The 22860-nt window shown below is 39.3% G+C and overlaps 1 protein-coding gene across 3 annotated transcripts in view; it reads left to right on the top strand.

Annotated features, from left to right (window-relative positions):
- Positions 1 to 22860, top strand: part of ACAP2 (ArfGAP with coiled-coil, ankyrin repeat and PH domains 2) — a 206237-nt gene that overhangs the window by 97550 nt on the left and 85827 nt on the right. For all 3 annotated transcript variants that reach the window (XM_066240963.1, XM_066240965.1, XM_066240964.1), the window contains exons 3-4: positions 3618 to 3737; positions 4539 to 4592. In XM_066240963.1, coding sequence (XP_066097060.1) covers positions 3618 to 3737; positions 4539 to 4592 — 174 coding nt within the window. The remainder of the gene's footprint in view (positions 1 to 3617; positions 3738 to 4538; positions 4593 to 22860) is intronic.

Consider the following 22860-nt stretch of genomic DNA (forward strand, 5'->3'; position numbering starts at 1 on the left):
TATCTGATTCTCTACTCTGTGTTCATTCCACTGATCAGTTTGTCTATTCAAATCCATTATCAGACTTTTAATTACTGTACCTGTATATTTTAATAGCATATAGGACTAATGTCCCCACCTCGTTACTGTCCTTCAATTTTTTTCTTCTTCTTGCATGTTGGTTACTTCATGTTTTTTAGAATTAATTTTTCTGGTTCTTAAGACTTATTATTTTATAATTAACAAACTATTTAAAAGACTAGTCTGTCAGCATTTTTCATAGTCAGTTTTGAGGAATGATGATCCTATGAGAACACTTCCTCTAAGGTTCCATGTCTAATGTTTTTGAGAAATACTGCATATTATAACTCTTCTCTAGGCTTCACCCTATACAGCAGGCATCCCCAAACTACGGCCTGTGGGCTGCATGAGGCCCCCTGAGGCCATTTATCCGGACCCCCACCGCACTTCCGGAAGGGGCACCTCTTTCATTGGTGGTCAGTGAGAGGAGCACTGTATGTGGCAGCCCTCCAACGGTCTGAGGGACAGTGAACTGGCCCTATACAGCAAAACTTTTAAAAGTTTAGTAATAAGAAATCTGTTTAATTTTTTAAACTGAGCTTCCTAGACCTATTTGATTACACCTTATTTTGGTGTAAAATGTTTCTGCAAGATAATCCATAGAATATATATTAAGAAACGATCTATCTCCTGACCAGGCGGTGGCACAGTGGATAGAGCGTTGGACTGGGATGCGGAAGGACCCAGGTTCGAGACCCTGAGGTTGCCAGCTTGAGCGCGGGTTCATCTGGCTTGAGCAAAATAAAAAATGCTCACCAGCTTAGACCCAAGGTCGCTGGCTCAAGCAAGGGGTTACTCGGTCTGCTGAAGACCCGCAGTCAAGGCACATATGAGAAAGCAATCAATGAACAACTAAGGTGTCGCAACGAAAAACTGATGATTGATGCTTCTCATCTCTCTCTGTTCCTGTCTGTCCCTGTCTATCCCTCTCTCTGACTCTCTCTGTCCCTGTAAATAAAAAAATAAAATAAAATAAAAAATAAATAAAATACAAATAAAAAATTAAAAAAAAAAAGAAACGATCTATCATATATCTTTTTCATCAACATTTCATAACTCGCTGTAATCTGGTTGTAGACCTCCAGTCAGTCAGTGTCTCTTAAAACTATTCTTGACAGGGATGCTGATTACTCTTTGTCACCAAACTCAATAGATATTTTAAGTCTTTCTAAAACTTGACTGTTAGGGATTTTCAACTTAATTCATCATCCATCTTTTGATACTTTGTTCTTTTTTGACTTTGGTGAAATGATTCTTTTACTTTTATTCCTATGTTTTCTTCTTATTTAGTCTCCCTTGTGGGGTCCTCACTCTGCAAGCTGTGTCCTTTGCTTTCTGTCTAGGATAGAGATAGCATTGATACTGTTTATTTCATGACTCCTCTATCTGTATCTGTACACTCTTCTTTGAATTTCAAACATTTCTGTTTTCACTGGTATTTGATAGACTTTCCATTTGGCTTATTTCATAGGGCCATCTAGCTCAGGCCCACCTCACAGGCCCAACACTGTTAAAATGGTGTCTGCTGGCCAGTGTGAAACTGCACTTTGTAGCAGATGTATCCCTCAGCAGGCTGCTGAATTTCAGTTCCTACCTTTATCCTTGGTAGGATGTAGACTATATAACTGTACACAGTACTCGACTGTTATTCTTGAAGTTATTTCCCCTCTCTCCACATACTGCCTTAATTCAGGCTATCATAGTTTTTGGTATACTGTCCTTTTTTTGGGGGGGGTAAACAGATTTATTATTTATTGATTTTGGAGAGGAGAAAGAAAATGGGGGAGGAGAGGGAAGCATGAGCTCGTAGTAGTTGCTTCTTGTATGTGACTTGACCAGGCAAGCCTGGGGTTTTGAACCGGTGATCTCAGCATTTCAGGTTGACGCTCCATCCACTATGCCATGACAGGCCAGGCTTGGTTTAATATCCTTATCTTTATTCTTTATATATCCCTATCTTTAGATTTTCTTCTTTTAGGTCATCGTTCTAAGATGAAACTCCAGGCAACTCACCCAAGTAATAGCTTTGTTAATAACTATTTTCTTTCATATAAAATGTGAATGCCCTTAGCATTGCACACAAGGCTCTTCCTGCTCTGGCTTGTGTATGCATTTTCAGGCTGCAGTAAGGTACTTCTTGCTGGCCTTGCCCTCTTATACTTCTGGGCCTTTGCACATGCTCTTCATAAAGTAGTATCTCCCCATTATCTACTTCATAAAGTAGTATCTTCCCAAATTTGATTGGCTAATTTGTATGGATCTTCAGGACTTTCCTTAAATGTTACCTACTCAGAGATCCTTTCTGTTCCCCACAGTCTTAGTTAGATGTTCTTTCTTTGTTCCTTCATGCATGATTTTGTCATGTATTGCAATTGTGTTTGTGCTGTGTATAGAATTTATCTAGTCTGCTCTTTAAAATTAGAGAGCCTGAGAGCAGAGAGTGTTTTCTTTTTCATCTATCTATCTATCTATCTATCTATCTATGTATTTAAAAAAAAAATTTTTTTTTCCGAAGTTGGAAATGGGGAGGCAGTCAGACAGACTCCACCATGCGCCCGACTGAGATTCACCCGGCATGCCCACCAGGGGGCGATGCTCTGCCTATCTGGGGTGTTGCTCTGTTGTGGTCAGAACTATTCTAGTTCCTGAGGTGGAGGCCATGTAGCTGTCCTCAGCACCTGGGCCAACTTTGCTCCAGTGGAGCCTTGGCTGCGGGAGGGGAAGAGAGAGAGATAGAGAGGAAGGAGAGGGGGAAGAGTGGAGAAGTAGATGGGTGCTTCTCCCGTGTGCCCTGACTGGGAATCGAACCCAGGGCTCCACATGCTGGGCTGGCGCTCTACCACTGAGCCAACTGGCCAGGGCCCCAGAGGGTGTTTTCAATTTTTTTTTCTTCAAGGGCCTAGGGCAACAGTTTTAACTTGTACTCCTGAGATCCGTTTGTCTTTTCTAAAGTTTTTATGGGTTCTTTATCTTCTTTGTGCCCCCCCACACCTATTCAGTATCCTTTCTTCTTTCATCTGTGGCTCCACTTTTATCTTTTAAATATTTACCATTCACCCAAGATTTTATTTGTTTAAATTAAAGAAAGAAAGATGGAGGGAGGGAGAGAGGGAAAAAGGGAGGAAGGAACAGATTTAGTCCTTAATTTTGCACAATACCCAGAACAGTAGACATTGGTTAAATATGGTTGATTAATCAATTCAGACATCTGCTTTGATAGACTGATATTGAAATGACCAGCAGTACTAACCCAGCATACTACTTTACTTCCCTTGCTTCCAACACACCACAGTTTTTAAAAATATATAAATTTTATTGTACTGCTTTCACTGCCTGAAGTTTCCTTTTCTTCCTTCAAAGGAGGTGCTTTAATAATTTTTTATGAAGTTAATTTATAGGATTGAATTTGACTTGATAAAATGATATTTTGCTGTTATCAGCCAACCTCTGGGTCCTGAAACATTAACTTTTTGTTACAACTCTCCTATGAATTACTTGTTTCATTAAATGATTTGTAAAATTATTTTCAATCTGATGTAATTAATTTTTTTTTTCAGCTTGTGAAGCTTTGTATCGTGATGATTGATACCGGAAAAGCCTTTTGTGTTGCAAATAAACAGTTCATGAATGGGATTCGAGACCTGGCACAATATTCTAGTAATGATGCTGTAGTTGAGGTTAGTATTTTAAAATTATTTAAAATGATAAATGTGGCAAGACATTAATCAATTATGTATTCATTTGCCTTATGAAGAGTTATAGTGGTCCTTGAAGTTAGAAATAGAAAAGCTGTCACCTTTTGGTGCTATCTTATATTATTCTGTTTTCTTGAATACTGAGATGTTGATGGTTTATTTGCATTCGTAAATACAAGTTTACTGACTGCTAGGTGACCTGAAGCATCTATCTACAAGATGTTTTGAGCAGGAAAAGCAGAATCTTGCTTACTAGTAGCTGCTTTATAGAGGAAAGCAGAGCATGAACCTAAGAGTATCTAACTGTATGTATGGGTATGTATGGGGGGCTGCATAGGAAAGTTTTGGTCAGCTACCTATGTATGCTAGGTTAGCCTAGGCCTCTTGCTATAGTATGTGGTATGACATTTCTTTCATGAGGAATAATAACAGGTAAAGAAATGGGGATAGTTTGGTAATTATTTGATCTATAGATGCTTACATGGGCACAGTCTTGATATACTCAATTTTACTTTTAGGTATAAATATACCATTTGTATTTGTTAGCATAATACTATGATAGGACATTACTAATTTTTTGACTATTCTAGGGTTTTATGTTACAACATATAGACTTGACCTCTGTAGAGCATGCATGAAGTAGTGAGATTGTCCTTAGAAATAAATGTTATTGTTTACAATATGACTTGATCTTTCTGTGAGAAATGCTGAAGTAACATTTTTGTGGCCTGTTTTAATGGCTCTTAAATGACTTGTTTTTTTCTTATGGTTTCTGTCTCACAGACAAGTTTGACCAAGTTCTCTGACAGCCTTCAAGAAATGATAAATTTTCATACAGTAAGTGTCAGTAAGTAGGTATTACTATGGCCATGTTTTAGTACTTTATTTTTGGTGGCAGCATTCTGTAAAACTACTTAACTTGCAATTCAGTGACTGAATTTATCAACAACTTTTTCATTGGGTGTATCTAAAATGTGTGAGTGTGAGAAAAAGAATGCATTTTATTTTCCATTCTAAAATCTGAACTTGATCAAGGAAGTACACACCCATAAGTTATTTTTTTAACTTGTACCTTTGTAACTTTTTAAGCAGTCATTTCAAGACAAGAGAAGTAAAAGTCTTTCTAAATTTACTTTTTTTTTAAAGAAACTTACAAATACATCCCCTTTGTTTGGTCAGTTGCCTATATTAAAGACTGCTGTATTATTTCAAATATTTATTATATGTGTGTTTAATATTTGAGGGCATTTCCCTTTCAGTAATGAGAGATACATGTACTTTTGGATATTTTTTTTTTTTTTTTGTATTTTTCCGAAGCCAGAAATGGGGAGGCAGTCAGACAGACTCCCGCATGCACCCAACCGGGATCCACCCAGCACGCCCACCAGGGGGCGATACCCTGCCCATCTGGGGCATTGCTCTGCCGCAATCAGAGCCGTTCCAGCGCCTGAGGCAGAGGCCACAGAGCCATCCTCAGCGCCTGGGCAAACTTTGCTCCAATGGAGCCTTGGCTGTGGGAGGGGAACAGAGAGATAGAGAGGAAGGAGAAGGGGAGGGGTGAGAGGCAGATGGGCGCTTCTCCTGTGTGTCCTGGCCAGGAATTGAACCCTGGACTCCTGCATGCCAGGCCGACGCTCTACCACGGACCCAACTGGCCAGGGCCTGGATATTTCTTTTTTAATTTAATAAAAGTTTACTGAAAATATAGTCCTTATAAGTTATATACATATTAATTTTTTTATTTAAAAAAACATAGCGTATATGGCAGTTATATAATTATTTTTTCTGTGTTTTGAATTTATTAGCTGCTATTTATAACAAGAATGTCAACACTTATATTCCTTATAAAATCTGTTCATTTTTGATTCTTAGTTAATTTGATTTTCTTCTTATTTATTAGTTTTGGTTAACATATATTAAGGCTGAAGTTATCTGATAATATTTAATTGTAGTTCAAATTTAAGCTGTACCACAATTAGGATGTACAAATATCTGCTTCAGTTTCTACTTTCAATTCTTTTGAGTATGTATCTAGGTGTAAAATTGTGGGTCATGTGGTAATTCTATATTTATTGGTTTGAGGAACTGTCAGATTATTTTCCACAAAGGCTGCACTGTTATACATTCCAACCAGCAATGTATGAGTGTTCCAATATTCCACATCCTTCACCACATTTGCTATGTTCTATTTTTCTGATTATATCCATCCTAGTAGGTATGAAGTGGTATCTCTTTGTGGTTTTATTTTATTTATTTATTTTTTTTATTTATTTTTTTTCATTTTTCTGAAGCTGGAAACAGGGAGAGACAGTCAGACAGACACCCGCATGCGCCCGACCGGGATCCACCCGGCACGCCCACCAGGGGCGGTGCTCTGCCCCCCAGGGGGTGATGCTCTGCCCATCCTGGGCATCGCCATATTGCGACCAGAGCCACTCTAGCGCCTGAGGCAGAGGCCACAGAGCCATGCCCAGCGCCCGGGCCATCTCTGCTCCAATGGAGCCTTGGCTGCGGGAGGGGAAGAGAGAGACAGAGAGGAAAGCGCGGCGGAGGGGTGGAGAAGCAAATGGGCGCTTCTCCTGTGTGCCCTGGCCGGGAATCGAACCCCGGTCCTCCGCACGCTAGGCCGACGCTCTACTGCTGAGCCAACCGGCCAGGGCCTCTCTTTGTGGTTTTAATTTGCATTTTCTTAAAAACTTTGAGCACCTTTTTATGTGCTTGTTGGCCATTTATATATATATGTTCTTCCATCATTGTTGCTGTTGTCTATTGAAGTCTATTAGATTTTTTTAAATTGAATTTTTTATATACTCTGGATATTAAACCTTAATTAGCTATGTAATATTTATATATTTGGACATGTATTATCTTCCATTCTGTAATTTGTCTTTTACTTTCTTAATAATGCCTTCTGATGCACAAAAGTTTTAATTTTGATTAAGTTCAGGTCATTTATTTTTTCTTCTGTTGCTCCTGACTTTGGGATCATACGCAAAAATCCATTGTAAATTCCAGATCATGATTTATCCCTTTATGGTTTTAGCTTTAATATTTTTCACTAATTTGTTTTTAACGATTTCTTACTAGTTCTCTTTCTGCCTTCCAGTGAACTTAGATGCCAGTGTATAGTATATTTAATTTCTCTTGAAATCAAGTAGTCTTTTGGATTCCAACTTTTAAAAATATATACTGTACATTAATATTTTGGTTAAAAAGTATATTGATTTTGAATTAACATAATAGGTTAAATGTTTTCTTTATATTACCTTTTGTATAATATGTTTCTGATACATTCTTCAAACCCATCAGTCTTATTGTTTTATATAAAGAATACCTTGCTCTTCTTTTGTACTTTTATATGTGGGGAAAACCTAGTTATATACTTTAGTAGCATTTTCTACAATGAAAAAAAAATTATTTTTTTTTAGCAAGAGATAGTGACAGGAAAGGAGAGAGACAAGAAGCATCAGTTCTTCATTGAGGCACCTTAGTTGTTCATTGACTGCTTTCTCATATGTGCCTTTGACTGAGGGGTGGAGGGTGGGCTCCAGCTGAGCCAGCGACCCCTTGCTCAAGCCAGCAACCTGGACTTAAGCCAGTGACCTTGAGCTTTAAGCCAGTGACCTTTGGGCTCAAGTCAGCGACCATGGGGTCATGTTTATGATCCCATGCTCAAGCCAGTGACCCTGTGCTCAAGCTGGTGAGGCCACGCTCAAGCCAGATGAGCCTGTGCTCAAGCTGGCAACCTTGGGGTCTCAATCTTGGGTCAAGACTCTACCCACTGCACCACTGCCTGGTCAGGCTACAATGTAATTTTTTAAAGCAGAAATTTAACCTCTAATTCTTATTTATTTATATACATTATTTTTACAAATTAGAAATTTTATTTAAAGATTTATTTATTGGGCCTGACTTGTGGTGGCACAGTGGATAAAAGCGTCGATCTAGAATGCTGAGGTTGCTGGTTCAAAGCCCTGGGCTTGCCTAGTCAAGGCACATATGGGAGTTGATGCTTCCTGCTCCTACCCCCTTCTCTCTCTCTCTCTGTGTGTCCTCTCTCTAAAATGAGTAAATGAAATAAAAATATATATATATTTAAAAAAAGGATTTATTTATTGGTTTCAGAGGGAGGAATGGAGAAAGAAAGAGAAAGAGAGTGAGAGCAAGAGAGAGAGAAAGAGAAACATTGATCTGTTCCTGGGTGTCAAACTGGCAACCTTCGCTTTTGGGAAGATGCTCTAACCAAAGAAGCTATCCAGACAGGGCTAATTCTTTTTTAAATCCAATCATATAGATATGAACAAATCATGAACCCAGTCTTCCCAGTTATTGATGAAATACAGTGGTACTTTGAGATATGAATTTAATTTGTTCTGTAACTGAGCTCGTAAGTCAGTCAACTCGCATATCAAACTGCCGATACTGGACCCGTGCGCCAACGCACCAACTAGCGGCAGCTTCCTGAATCATGACTCGTATCTTGGAATTTAGCTCGTGATCTCCAACAAAAATACGGACCCAGTCGCAGCTCGTATCTTAAAATTTATATGTTGGTTTGTTCGTATTTCAGGGTACCACTGTAATGACTTTAAAGTTGTTTGCCTATATGATGATTGATTGTTTTCTCTCTAGATCTTCATCTCTGTATTTCCTTTTTTCCTAAGGTCAACTTCTTAAAAATTTATTTTAAAAAATTTATTGGGATGACATGGTTTGCCAAACCATACAGATTTCAAGTGTACAACTCAATATAACACCATCACATTGTGCACCCTCTGCCCCAAGCAAAGTGTCTTCCCACCCCCATTTCCTCTGTCTTTGCCCTCCTCCCCCTCCTTCCACTCTGGCTATTGCCACCCTGTTGTCTGTATCTCTGTGTTATGTATAATATATATGTATGTCTTCTGGCTAATCCCTTACCTTCTTTCATCTAGTCCTGTCACCCTGCTCCCTCTGTTTCATGTGTCCGTGCCTCTGTCTCTATTTTTATCATTTTATTGTATTCATTAGATTCTACAAATGAGTAAGATCATAGGTATTTGTATTTCTCTGACTGGATTATTTCATATAGCACATAAATCTCAAAGTCCATCCATGCTGTTGCAGAAGGTCAGATTTTTCCCCCTTTTTACAGCTACGTGGTATTCCATTGTATAAATCAGGGGTCAGGAACCTTTTTGACTGAGATAGCTATGAATGCCACATATTTTAAAATGTAATTCCATGAGAGTCATACAATCCCATGTACGTTATGCATTATCCAGTAAAAATTTGGTGGTGTCCCGGAGGACAGCTGTGATTGGCTCCAGCCACCCGCAACCATGAACATGAGCAGTAGGAAATGAATGGATTGTAATACATGAGAATGTTTTATATTTTTAATGTTATTATTATTTTTATTAAAGATTTGTCTGTGAGCCAGATGCTGCCATCAAAAGAGCCACATCTGGCTCGTGAGCCATAGGTTCCCGACCCCTGGTATAAATGTACTGCAATTTTTTTATCCAGTCATGCATTGATGTACACTTGGGCTACTTCCAGCTCTTGGCTTTTCTAAATATTGCTGTAGTGAACACAGGGTTGCATATATTCTTTCAAATTAGTGTTCTGGGATTCTTAGGATATATTCTCAGATGTGGAATTGCTGGGTCAAAAAGCAGTTATCATTAAATCCAGCTGATCTAGTATGTCATTTAAGGCCACTATTTCCTTGTTAATTTTCTGTTTGGAAAATCTATCCATTGATGTCAATGTGATGTTAAAATCCCTTACTATGACGGTATTGCTTTTAGTCTCTTTCTTGACCTCCATCAAGATCTGCTTTACATATTTAGGTGCTGTTACAGTGAGTACATAAATGTTTACAATAGTTATATCCTCTTGTTGGATTGCTTCCTCCATCATGTGGTGTCCTTCTTTGTCTCTTACTATAGCCTTTGTTTTAAGGACTACTATATTTTGTTAGATATAAGTGTTGCTACCCCAGCTCTTTTTTCATTCTCATTTGCATAGAATATTTTTTTCCATCCCTTCACTTTTAGTCTGTGTGTGTCTTTTGTTCTGAGATGGGCAGCATATAAATGGGTCATGTTTTCTTATCCATGCAGCTTCCGTATGTCTTTTGATTGGAGTATTTAATCCATTTACATTTAAGGTTATTATTGATATGTACTTATTTATTGCCATTTTATTTTTTATACCTATAATCCTCTCTCTTGATTTCTTTTTTTGTTTCCTCTTAAAGCAGGCTCTTTAACATTTCTTGGAGTACTGGTTTAGTGGTAATGAATTCCTTTAGTGGTTTTTTTTTTTTGGTCTGGGAAGCTTTTTATTTCTCCTTCAATTTTAATTTTTTAATTTTTTATTTTTTTATTTTTTTCATTTTTCCGAAGCTGGAAACGGGGAGGCAGTCAGACAGACTCCTGCATGCGCCCGACCGGGATCCACCCAGCATGCCTACCAGGGGGCGATGCTTTGCCCCTCTGGGGCGTCGCTCTGTTGCATCCAGAGCCATTCTAGTGCCTGAGGCAGAGGCCACAGAGCCATCCCCAGCGCCCGGGCCATCTTTGCTCCAACGGAGCCTCGCTGCGGGAGGGGAAGAGAGAGACAGAGAGGAAGGAGAGGGGGAGGGTTGGAGAAGCAAATGGGCGCCTCTCCTGTGTGCCCTGGCCGGGAATTGAACCTGGGACTCCTGCATGCCAGGCCGACGCTCTACTGCCGAGCCAACCGGCCAGGGCCTCTCCTTCAATTTTAAATGATAGTCTTGTTGGATAGAATTGTCTTGGTTGTAGGTCATTGCTTTTCATCACTTTGAATATTTCATGCCAATTCCTTCTGTACTGAAGTGTTTCTGTTGAGAAATCAGCTGACAGACTTATGGGGGCTCCTTTGTAGGTAATTAATTCATTTTCTCTTGCAAATTTTAAGATTCTCCTTCTGTTGGCGTTTTAATCTTTGACATTTTAATTTTTAAAAAATAATTCAGTGAGAGGAGAGGAATCAGAGAGACAGACTTCCACATGTGCCCTGACCTGGATCCACCCAGCAAGCACACTAGGGGTGATGCTCTGCCTATCTGGGGCATTGCTCTGTTGATCAGTAACAGAGCTCTTCTTAGCACCTGAAACAGAGGCCATGGAGCCATCCTCAGCACCTCGCACCAACTCGCTCCAACTGAGTCATGGCTGCAGGAGGGGGTGAGAGAGGGGTGGAGAGAGAAAGAGAAGCAAGAGGGGAAGGGGTAAAGAAGCAGATGGACACTTTTCCTGTGTGCCCTGACTGGGAATTGAATCTGGGATATCCACACATTGGGATGATGCTCTGCCACTGAGCCAACAGGCCAGGGCCTTGGTATTTTAATTTTGATGTGCCTTGGTGCAGGCCTCTTTAGGTTCATCTTGATTGGGACTTTGTTTCCTGAACTTGTGTAACTTTTTCCTTTACCAGGTTAGGGAAGTTTTCAGCTATAATTTCTTAAAGCAGGTTCTCTGTCCCTTGTTTGTTCTTTTCAGGCACCCCCTATGAGGTGGATGTTGTGTTACTTGATGTCTCAGAGATTTCTTAGACTTTCCTCAGCCTTCTTAATTCTCTTTTCACTGCTCTTTTGTGTGCTTACTGTTACTTTGTTCTGTAAATCACCAGTTTGATCCTCTACTGCAGGAGTCCCCAAACTTTTTACACAGGGGGCCAGTTCACTGTCCCTCAGACCATTGGAGGGCCGGACTATAAAAAAAAACAACTATGAACAAATCCCTATGCACATTGCACATATCTTATTTTAAAGTAAAAAAACAAAACGGGAACAAATACAATATTTAAAATAAAGAACAAGTAAATTTAAATCAACAAACTGACCAGTATTTCAATGGGAACTATGGGCCTGCTTTTGGCTAATGAGATGGTCAATGTCCGGTTCCATATTTGTCACTGTTAGCTGTAACAAGTGATATGATGTGCTTCTGGAGCCGTGAGGCGTGCGTCCCGCGTCACCGGAAGTAGTACTGTAATGTGAGCAATGCCGCACTTTGCATCCCGTGCTCCTCTCACTGACCACCAATGAAAGAGGTGCCCCTTCCGGAAGTGCGGCGGGGGCCGGATAAATCTCCTCAGGGGGCTGTATGCAGCCCGCGGGCCCATAGTTTGGAAACCCATTCTACCGCATCTAGCCTGCTATGTATTCCTTCTTGTGTGTTCTTCATTACAGATATTATATTCATTATTTCTGACTGGTTCTTTTTATAGTTTCTGTATCCTTTTCAATGCTTATTATCTCGTTAAGTTCTCACCATTTTTCCCTTAAGAATGTTGAGCATCCTTAAAGCTATTGTTTTAAACTTTGCATCTGATAGTTTGGTTGCTTCCATTTCATTTAATTTTTTTTCTGGGGATTTCTCTTGATTCATTTGGCTAAATTTTTTTGTTTTCCCATTTTGTCTGTGTATTAAGTTGCCCTTTATGACTCCGGTACTTGTTATGCTGTCTTGATGGTGATGGTGTCTTGTTGGACTCAGTTGTACATACCTCCAGATCACCTGAGCTCCTTGCTGTAGGAAATGATTCTTGTGGCTTAAATGCACCTCCTATTGTATGTGAATCTTGGATGCTTTTGACCTTTCATGGATATAGTTAACCCCTCAGGCTGGCTGGCTCTAAGAGTCAACCTTGATCATTGTGTATGAGATGCTGTGCAGTGGCTACCCCTGGGCCTGAGTTGTTCCAGCAGGGTCTGGTGTCAGCTGGACTGTCCCTTTGGTTATGCCACTGTGTGGCTAACTGAGTCTAGCTCTGGTGTTGTTTCAGGGTCTACATGGGCAGGGTTCAGGTATGGGTTGAGGTCAGATGTTGTTTTTAACCTGCTGTAGGCTCCCTATCTGGAGCTACCACTCTGTTCACTGTTCTGTGGCTGCATTTACTGTGCCTGGGTATGTATTGGAGGGGTCAATCTGTGTATAAGGGTTTAACATCCTCTTACTTATAGCTGAGGGTAGGTCTGTAGAAGGGCTTAAGCTTCTTGAGGTCCACTTCCATCTGTCAGCTGCTCCATCTCCCTTCAGAAAGATTGTAGAGTAGGCTTAGACTGGCCTTGCCTCACAGCCCCTTTCAGAGGCTTTGAGTTTGGCAGGGCAGGGCATCTTGGGTTGGGAGGACAAGGGTAGTGGGTCCCCTACTTAGGGATCACATGGTCAGGCACTCAGTGATCTCTCAGTCACTACTGGAGACTTCAACTCTACTTCCTGAGCCACAGGTTCAGGCTGGTGGGGCCGACAGCCCCCTCTACAGGAATACTTTCAACTGAGGAGCCACTGGTCTCAGGGGGGCAGATTTAGAGATTCTCCCACTGGAGCTAATGTGGCCCAACCCACAGGAGGGATCGATGCGTTTTGTCCAGGTCCCTGACAATAGCCTTCAAGGAATTCAGACTTTGAATGTCTAGCTCTAACACCCTCTCCCTGCCCCCCACCCCTGGAACTGACCCCAATGGGAAGAGGAATCTGGGACTTGGCAGGGCTAAGCCAAATAGCCTCCCCTTGAGGATGGTGCTTGTAAACCTATAGTAGGGGATTAGGTTATCTAGTCACTTAAAAAATAAATTATTTGGATTCTTTTGTGATTTATTTCTTTTATAAAAATGGATAATACTGTTTCTTATTTAATCCAAACTTCCTAGGGTTACTCTTTAATTCTTATGTATTTATAAGATGCCAATTCATGCCTTTTCCAGAGCAGGTCATGTATGCCACACTTTACTAAGTCCTAGAGTTGATTTAAATACTGACTTGTTTTTCTGGAGCATAATTTCTGTAACCTCACTGATGGTTAACTCTTTTGGATTCTAATTTGATTGTTGGTATAAGAAAGTTGGAATATTACTATTTTTACTGAATGAAACTTTAAAGGTGAATTACTGCATAAATTCTCTGAAAATGTGTGACTTTTGTGTGTGTGTGTGTGAATGATTTTCTTTATTTTATCTATTCTCCCATTTATTCAACAAATGGTTGTAGGTAGCGAGAATACAGTAGTTTAGTGTTTCCCAACTGTTGTCATCTCATAGCACAGATAGAAACTGATGGTCTGTTTGTATTGGACACTTGAGGGAGACTGGGGGGGGGCATGTGGGTGTTATGTCCTATCTGGGAGTTGGGGAAAATGTATATTTTTTAATGTAATTAAGTTAAAATAATTAATTTAATTAATATTTAATAAATCAGCCTGGCCTGTGGTGGCTCAGTGGTTCAAGTGTTGACCTGGAATGCTGAGGTTGCTGGTTCAAAACTCTGGGTTTGCCTCATCAAGGCATATACGACAAACAATCAGTGAACAAATAAAGTGAAGCAATTATGATTTGATATTTCCTGTTCTCTCTACTTCTGTAAAATCAATAAATAAAATTTTTGTTAAAAAGAAATTTTAAAAAATAATAAATTATTTATTTTTATAGATTATGTTAAAATAAACACGTTAGGGAAGATTTTACATATTGAATGTAATAAATCTATAAAAAAGACCACTAGTTAAATAAGGCATCTTTCAAAGCCAGTAACTGGCATTGAACAAATTTTAATGTTGAAAATTGTTCCTCCTAAACTTTTGAATTCTTCTTTTAATTTATAAATTTAGGCAAAATTCTTCCTTTGGACAAGAATGAAACAGCAGGGTGGTATTCTCATATCATTTCTTTATAAAAAGCTGAAAATAGATGAAGCTTAATGTTTTGAAAATTTTTTTGATTCATGCATCATTTTTATAACATTTAATATGGAATTCATATCTACATGCAAACTTTTACATTTGAGATATTTTGTGAAATAATGTACTAGTAGATCTTCATAGTTTTCCAAATGAATTATTATTCTCCTCCTCCTCCTCCTCCTCCTCCTCCTCCTCCTCCCCCCCCCCCCAAGGGAGGCAGAGAGACAGATTCCCACATACACCCCAACCCCCTACCAGGCAGTGCTCTGTCCCATCTGATGCCCTTCTGTTGCTCAGCATCCAAGCTATTTTAGTTACTGAGGCAAGGCCATGGAGTCATCCTCAGCACCAGGAGTCAACTTGCTCAAACAATTCAAGCCATGGCTACAGGAGGCGGGCGAGAGAGAAAGAGAGGAGAGAGAGAGAAGGAGGAGTGGGGAGGATTGGAGAAGCAGATGGGAGCTTCTCCTGTGTGCCCTGACTGGAATTGAACCTGGGACTTCTACATGCTGGGCTGACGCTCTACTGCTGAGCCAACGGCCAGGGCTCCCAAGTGAATTCTTAATATAAATGTTATATCTTGCTATTATTGTGACTCAACTATCAATATGAAAAATTAGTGTTTTTATAATATCTTTTTGTTTTAAACTTTTCTCTCTTTTTTTTTAAGTGAGTGAGCGAGAGACAGGGATAGAGAGAGACAGACAGGAAGGAAGAGAGATGAGAAGCATCAACTAGTTTTGGCACTTCAACTTTTCAATGATTGCTGTCTCATATGTGCCTTGAGCAGGGGGCTCCAGCCAAGCCAAAGACCTTGGGCTCAAGCCAGTGGCTTTAGGCTTCAAGCCAGTGACCTTTGGGATCAAGCTAGCACAACCGTGGGGTCATGTCTATGATCCCATGTTCAAGCCAGCAAGCCTGTGCTCAAGCTGGATGAGCATGTTCAAGCTGGTGACCTTGGGGTTTCGAACCTGGGTCCTTAGTGTCCCAGGTTAGTGTTCTATTCACTGCACCACAACCTGGTCAGGCTTCAAGTTTTCTGATAACATTTTGAGTATTTTATCCCTAGTAATTTTATTGGTACTTTGCAAAACAATCAGTGCTCTTCTAAACTAATTATTAAACATTTTTAATTATTTCTGTTGAAGTTATTAACATGTAGAATCATCACAGCAATGAAAACGTTCATACAGTTGTCTTCTAGGTTAATGATTATTTCTGTTTACCTGGCATACCATAGAATGCATCTATTAATATTTTTATTCAAATCTGACACCTGTTGTATTTCCTTTGCTTCTTTGTATAATTACAAAATTCTGAAATTTTTCTTGCAGGCTGGTATATTGGGCTATTTTGCAATTATATGAGGCATTCTGGCTCCAACTCTTAATTAGGTAACCTTATAACTAGCTTCTTAACATGATACTGTAATTAAGTTTATAAATTTTTTTTATTATTTTGCAGAAGTTTAGAATATAAAACTTTTTCTCTATGAAATGGAATTTTTGTATTGAAGTCCTGTATGATTTGCTTTTACCATTGCTTAATTTAATAATTTTTATTTATAAAGATATGCAAGTTGAAGAAACAAATTTTGGACTGTTGTATTTTTCTTCTGAACGTGACAAGTTTCTGTACTACTTAATGAAAAAGTTGACCATTATGGTAGGAAAACAAACAATCAGTAAAAAACAACTCTGTTTAAATAGGCCATGAAATAGTATATGTCTTAAGGTTCAGGATTGATTATGTTTAATTTCCTGCATTCATAAAATGTTTTAAAATAAATTATATTGAAAGATTATAAAATTAAGCATTTAGTAAATAAAATGGGAAAATTAATTCATTTCAGTCAGTTTAATAAATTTTACTCATAGGTATGATCAGAGAATCAAAGGCCTACAGTCCTGTATAAATGATTTAATTATGTGCATTTAATTTCACCTTTAGAAATACAATTTTAAAATAATTAAAAGTATAAAACAGCCTGACCTGTGGTGGCGCAGTGGATAAAGCGTCGACCTGGAACGCTGAGGTCGCCGGTTCGAAACCCTGGGCTTGCCCAGGCAAGGCACATGTGGAAGTTGATGCTTCCTGCTCCTCCCCCCTCCCCCTTCTCTAAAATGAATAAATAAAACCTTTAAAAAAAATAAATAAAAGTATAAAACATAATGAAATTTTTTCAGGAGTCAGGCAAAATAACATACAAAGTAGGTAATAAATAGTAACAAGAAGTAACAGCCAAAAAAGTAACAAAATCCATTATACTTTTTTTTTTAAGTGAGAGGAGGGTAGTGAGGCAGACTTCCACATGCGCCCTGACCGGGATCCACCTGGCAACCGCCTCTTGGGCTGATGCTCAAGTACCGAGATATTTTTAGCACCTGAGACTGATGTGCTTAATCCAGCTGAGCTATCCTCAGCACCCAGGGCCATGCTTGAACCAATCAAGCCACTGGCTGTGGGAGGGAAAGAGGGAGAAAAGGGGGAAAGAGATGAGTGGAGAAGCAGGTGGTTGCTTCTCCTGTGTGCCTTGACCGGGAATTGAACCTGGAATGTCCATACACTGGCATATACTCTACCACTGAGCCACTGGCCAGGGCCAATTCATTATGTTCTAATAGGAATACCTCATACAAATGATTTTAATATTAAGAAAATAACCATCTATACCTAGTTAAGTAGGCCAAATATGAGAAATAAAAGCTGATTAATAGTGAAAATTGTGAAAAATAAGAGCAAAGAAAGATGAAATATTTGACATTGGGTACAGGTCAAAGAAGTGATGACACAAATTGTTGACTATAATAGTTTTGAGTGATTTAAATGGCAATGCCATGGTGAAAGTTGTATCGTTTTGTTATCATTGCTTTCTGTCATTATTGATTGCTTTGCATTTTTTTTTTTGTATTTTTCTGAAGTTGGAAATGGGGAGGCAGTCAGACAGACTCCCGCATGCGCCTGACCAGGATCCACCTGGCATGCCCACCAGGGGACGATGCTCTGCCCATCTGGGGTGTTGCTCTGTTGCAACCAGGGCCATTCTAGTGCCTGAGGCAGAGGCCATGGAGCCATCCTCAGCGCCCGGGCCAACTTTGCTCCAATGGAGCCTTGGCTGCGGGAGGGGAAGAGAGAGACAGAGAGAGAAAGGAGAGGGGGAGGGGTGGAGAAGCAGATGGGCGCTTTTCCTGTGTGGCCTGGCCAGGAATCAAACCCGGAACTCCTGCACGCCAGGCCGACGCTCTATCACTGAGCCAACCGGCCAGGGCCTGATTGCTTTGCATTTTTAAGACTAATTATTTAAATGAGATCTTTTTTGTCTATTTTTTTTTTTAATTCAGTGAGAGGAGGGGAGGCAGAGACAAGACTCCCGCATGCACTCTGAAAGAGGTCCACCCGGCAAGCCCCCTACTGGGCGATGTCTGCCCATCTGGGGTGTTACTTCATTACTCAGCAACTGAGCTCTTCTTAGCTCCTGAGGTGGAGGCTATGGAGCCATCCTCAGCACCTGGTGCCAACTCACTCCAAACAAGCCATGGCTGCAGAAGGGAGAGAGAGAGAGAGAGAGAGAGAGAAGCGAGAAGGGGAAGGGTAGAGAAGCAGATGGGTACTTCTGTGTGCCCTGACTGGGAATTGAACTTGGGACATCCAGACACTGGGTTGACGCTCTACCATCGAACTAACCAGCCAGGGCCAATATTTTTTAGTGTAATTATGTATTTTGAGACTCAATTATGTTATTGTGTATATTAATCCTTCACTTTTTTATTGCTTGATAGTCTTGCATTGTATGGATGTATCACCACTTGTTTATCTCGTCACCTATTGATGGCTGTTTTAGTTACATATTGCTTTTAACAGATATTCCCAAAACATAGCAACTTGAAACAAACAATATTTATTAGTTCACATTTTCTGGGCCTGGGATTTTTAGAGAGGCTCAGAATCTTTTATGAAATTACTTATTCAGATGTTAGTTCGGGATAGCATTTTATTTGAAAGTTTCTCTGGGATTGGAGGATCAAATTCCAAGATAGGGCTGTTGTACATGGCTGTTGGCTCTAGGTCTGTTTTTCACCAAAGGGCTTCTTCATGGGGCTGCTTGAGTGTCTTTTGTTCATGGAATCTGGTTACTCCCAAGATAAGTGTTCCAAGAGCAAGGGTGAGGAGAAAGCTGCAGTACTTTTTATAACCTAGTCTTAGAAGTCAGTCATTGTCAGCTGACTGGTGGTGGGACTGTGGGTAAGCATTGACCCAGAACCAGAACACTGAGGTGTCCCTGGCTGGGTTTGAGCACAGGCTTGTCATCATGAGGTTGCTGGCTTGAGCAAGGGAACCCTGGCAGTCCCCAGTCAGGGCACATATGGAAAGCTCAATGTACAACTGAAGCGAAAGCAACTATGAGATGCTTCTCACTCTTTCTACTCCCTCTCTCAGAGCAGTGAATGTACAACGAATGTGAAAGCGGCTACAAATTGATGTGTCACACCCTCTGTCTGCCTTCCTGTCTAAGAAAAAAGTATTAAAAAAAAAAGTCATTCACTGCCACATCTTCTATATTAATATTTGTTAGAAGGAAGTCAGTAAGACCAGCCCAGTCTCAAGGGGTGAAGAATCAGGTTCCATTTTTAAAAGGGTAGTGTCAAAGAATTTGTGGACATATTTTAAAGCAACCACAATGGATGTTTAATGTCTCAAAGTTTTGGCTATTTATAAATAAAGCTGCTTATAAAATATGTATGTAAACATCTGCATTGAAATGCTTTTATTTCTTTTGTATAAATAGCTAGGAGTAGAATGGCTAGTTTGTGAGGTAGGATTATGTTTAACTTTTTATTTTTTTATTTTTTATTTTCTTTACAGAGACAGAGAGAGAGAGTCAGAGAGAGGGATCGATAGGGACAGACAGGAACAGAGAGAGATGAGAAGCATCAATCATTAGTTTTTCATTGCGTGTTGCGCCTCCTTTAGTTGTTCATTGATTGCTTTCTCATATGTCCGTTGACTGGGGGACTACAGCAGACTGAGTGACCCTTTGCTTGAGCCAGCGACCTTGGGTCCAAGCTGGCGAGCTTTGCTCAAACCAGATAAGCCTGGGCTCAAGCTGGTGACCTTGGGGTCTCGAACCTGGGTCCTCTGCATCCCAGTCTGATGCTCTATCCACTGGGCCATAGCCTGGTCAGGCATGTTTAACTTTTTATAAAGCTACTTATAGCAAAGACTACAAAACAGTGCTAAGAGAGAGAAAGGAAACAAGAATTTCTTATTTTAATTTATTTACTGATGTTTATAATAATGTTAGTATTCCTTTATATATTAAATTCCTTAAAATATTTCTTTAAAGAAAGAAAACTTCTAAAAATTAGGAAATTATTTTCCAAAGTTGATAATATCATTTTTCACCAGCAATGTAAGAATGTTATAGTTTCTTCACATGATTGTCAACACTTGTTATGGTCAGTCTTTTAAAATTTGTTATGGTTTAAATTTACATTTTTTATTTTTATCTTTTTTAAGTGAGAGGAGGGGAGACAGACAGACTTCTGCAGGTGCCCTCACCTGTTCCACCTGGCAACCCATGTCTGGGGCTGATGCTTGAATGAACCGAGCTATCCTCAGTCCCTGGGATCAGCACTGGAACCAGTCTTGCCACTGGCTGCAAGAGGAGAAGAGAGAGAGAGAATTGGGAGAGAAAGAGAGAAGGGGAAGAGAAGCAGATGATCGCTTCTCATGTGTGCCGTGACCAGGAATTGAACCTGGGACGTCCACATACCAGGCCGACGCTCTATCTACTGAGCCAACTGGCCAGGACTACATTTTCTTAATAACTAATGATGCTGATCATCTTTTCATGTGTTTGTTATCTATGTAAATTCTTAGATGAAATATCAGATGTTTTGCCAATTAAAAAAATTGAGCTGTCTCATTATTTAGTTGTAAGAGTCCTGTCTATATTCCATATATGTCTTTTGTCAGAAAAAAGTTTTGTGCCCTAGCCAATGACTCAGTGGGTTAGAGTATTGTCCTAAAATGCAGCGGTTGGTGGTTCAATCCCTGGTCAGGGCACATACAGGAACACCTGATCAGTGTTCCTGTTTCTCTCTCCCTATTCCTTTCTCTCTAAAATCAATAAAATATATTTTATAAAAAAGTCTTCTCTCTTCCCCTCCTGCAGCCAAGGCTCCATTGGAGCAAAGATGGCCCGGGCACTGGGGATGGCTCCTTGGCCTCTGCCCCAGGCGCTAGAGTGGCTCTGGTCACGGCAGAGCATCGCCCCCTGGTGGGCAGAGCGTCGCCCCTGGTGGGCGATGGATCCCGGTGGGGCGCATGCGGGAGTCTGTCTGACTGTCTCTCCCCGTTTCCAGCTTCATAAAAATACAAAAAAAAAAAAAAAGTCTTGCAGATATTTTTTTCCGAGGCTGTGGCTTGTCCTTTTTATTTTTGTAGTACTGTCTTTTGAAGAGCAAGTTTTTAAATTGATGAAGTAAATTTATTGATTTTTAAAATAGTTTTTGTGTCCTTTTAAGAAATATTTGCCAAACCCAACTTCACTAAGATTTTATTCTCTGTTTAGTTTAGGTCGGTGATCCATTCCAAGTTAATATTTGTGTTGCATGGTAAGGGTCAAGGTTCATTTTTTTTGGTCATATAATTCTTCACTTGTTTGTTTCAGTACCATTTGTTAAAAAAAATTATGTTTTTGGCCTGACCTGTGGTGGCGCAGTGGGATAAAGCGTCAACCTGGAACACTGAGGTTGCCGGTTCGAAACCTTGGGCTTGCCTGGTCAAGACACATATGGGAGTTGATGCTTCCTGCTCCTCCCTCCCCTTCTCTCTCTCTCTCTCCTCTCTCTCTAAAAATTAATAAATAAAATAAAATAAAAAAAAGAAAATCACAAAAAAAAAAAAAAAAGGAAAAAAAATTATGTTTTCCCTATTAGTACCTTTTGTTTAAAAAATTGACTATGTGTGGTTCATTTCTGGACTCTTCTGTGTCCTTGATCTTTTTTGCCTGTTTTAATCCCACAACTGCTTTGATTACTGTATCTTTTATAATGTCTTAAAATGAGGTAGTATAGGTATTCAAACTTTATGCCTTTTGGGGGGGACTGGCTATTTTAGGTTCCTTATATTTCTGTATAAATTTCAGAACCAGATTTATAACTTATGCATAAAGCCTTACTGAGATTTGGAGTAGGATCATGTCAAATTTATAGATCAGTTTGATGAGAATTGACATCTTACTAATATTGAGTTTTCTAACTCATAAACATAGTATATCCATTTACCATATATTTTGCTTCATAAGACGCACCTGACCATAAGACACACCTAGGGTTTTAAGGAGGAAATAAGAAAAAAATATTCTGAACCAAATGGTGTGTTAAAATATTTAATAAAATACTGTATTTTTTGCTCCATAAGATGCACAGGCATTTTCCCCTCCACTTTTGGGGGAAAAAAGTGTGTCTTATGGAGCGAAAAATACGGTATTTAATTTTTCACTGTACAAGTCTTGCATAACTTTTTTCAGATTTATCTCTAATCATTTCCTATTTTTTGATGCTGTTATAAATGGTATTCTTTTTAAAACTTTACAATTTCTAATTGGTCATTGCTGGTATGTAGAAATACCACTGATTTTTGTATATGACTTTGCTTCTGCAACCTTTTTAGTAGATTTTTCTATGTAGAGTTATCTGCATAGCCTATCAGGTAGCCCCTGGATAAAAACAATTTTGTATTCTTCCTTTCTAATATGTCTGCCTTTTATTTATTTATTTTTGCTTGATTGCATTGCTAGGATTTCTAGTACAATATTATGTAGAAGTGATGAAAACAGACATACTTTCTTTGTTGCTGATTGTAGGGAGAAAGTCGTTTCTTCCCACTTAATGTAATGTTAGCTATAGGATTTTCATATGTGACCTTTATTGTATTGAGGGTATATCCTTCTATTCCAGAATTCCCAATAATTTTTTTTATTAGGAATGAATGTTGGATTTTGTCTAATGCTTTTTTGCATCTATCAAGATGATCATATAGTTTTTCTGTTTTAATCTGTGAATGTGGTAAATTATATTGATTGATTTTTGAATTTTAAATCAATCTTTTCTGGGATAAATCCCAGTTGGTCATGATATATTTTCCTTTTTCTATTGTTGTTAAGTTTCATTGTTATGTATTCTTAAGAATTTTTTTGTAGCTTTCTTTTCTTACAATATCTTTTATTTTGTCCATCATAAGAATTTTCTCATGAATAAATTTTCTGGTAGAGAAGATTTTGGGGAAAGAGTTTGAGTAGAATTAGTATCTTTTTCTTGCTTAATGTTTTGTTTATTTTAATTTTATTGATTTTAGAGAGAGAAGGGAGAGAGAGAGAGAGAGAGAGAGAAACAGAAACGTATATCTG

Source organism: Saccopteryx bilineata, chromosome 8, assembly GCF_036850765.1.
Source record: "Saccopteryx bilineata isolate mSacBil1 chromosome 8, mSacBil1_pri_phased_curated, whole genome shotgun sequence".
Classification (NCBI taxonomy): Eukaryota; Metazoa; Chordata; class Mammalia; order Chiroptera; family Emballonuridae; genus Saccopteryx; species Saccopteryx bilineata.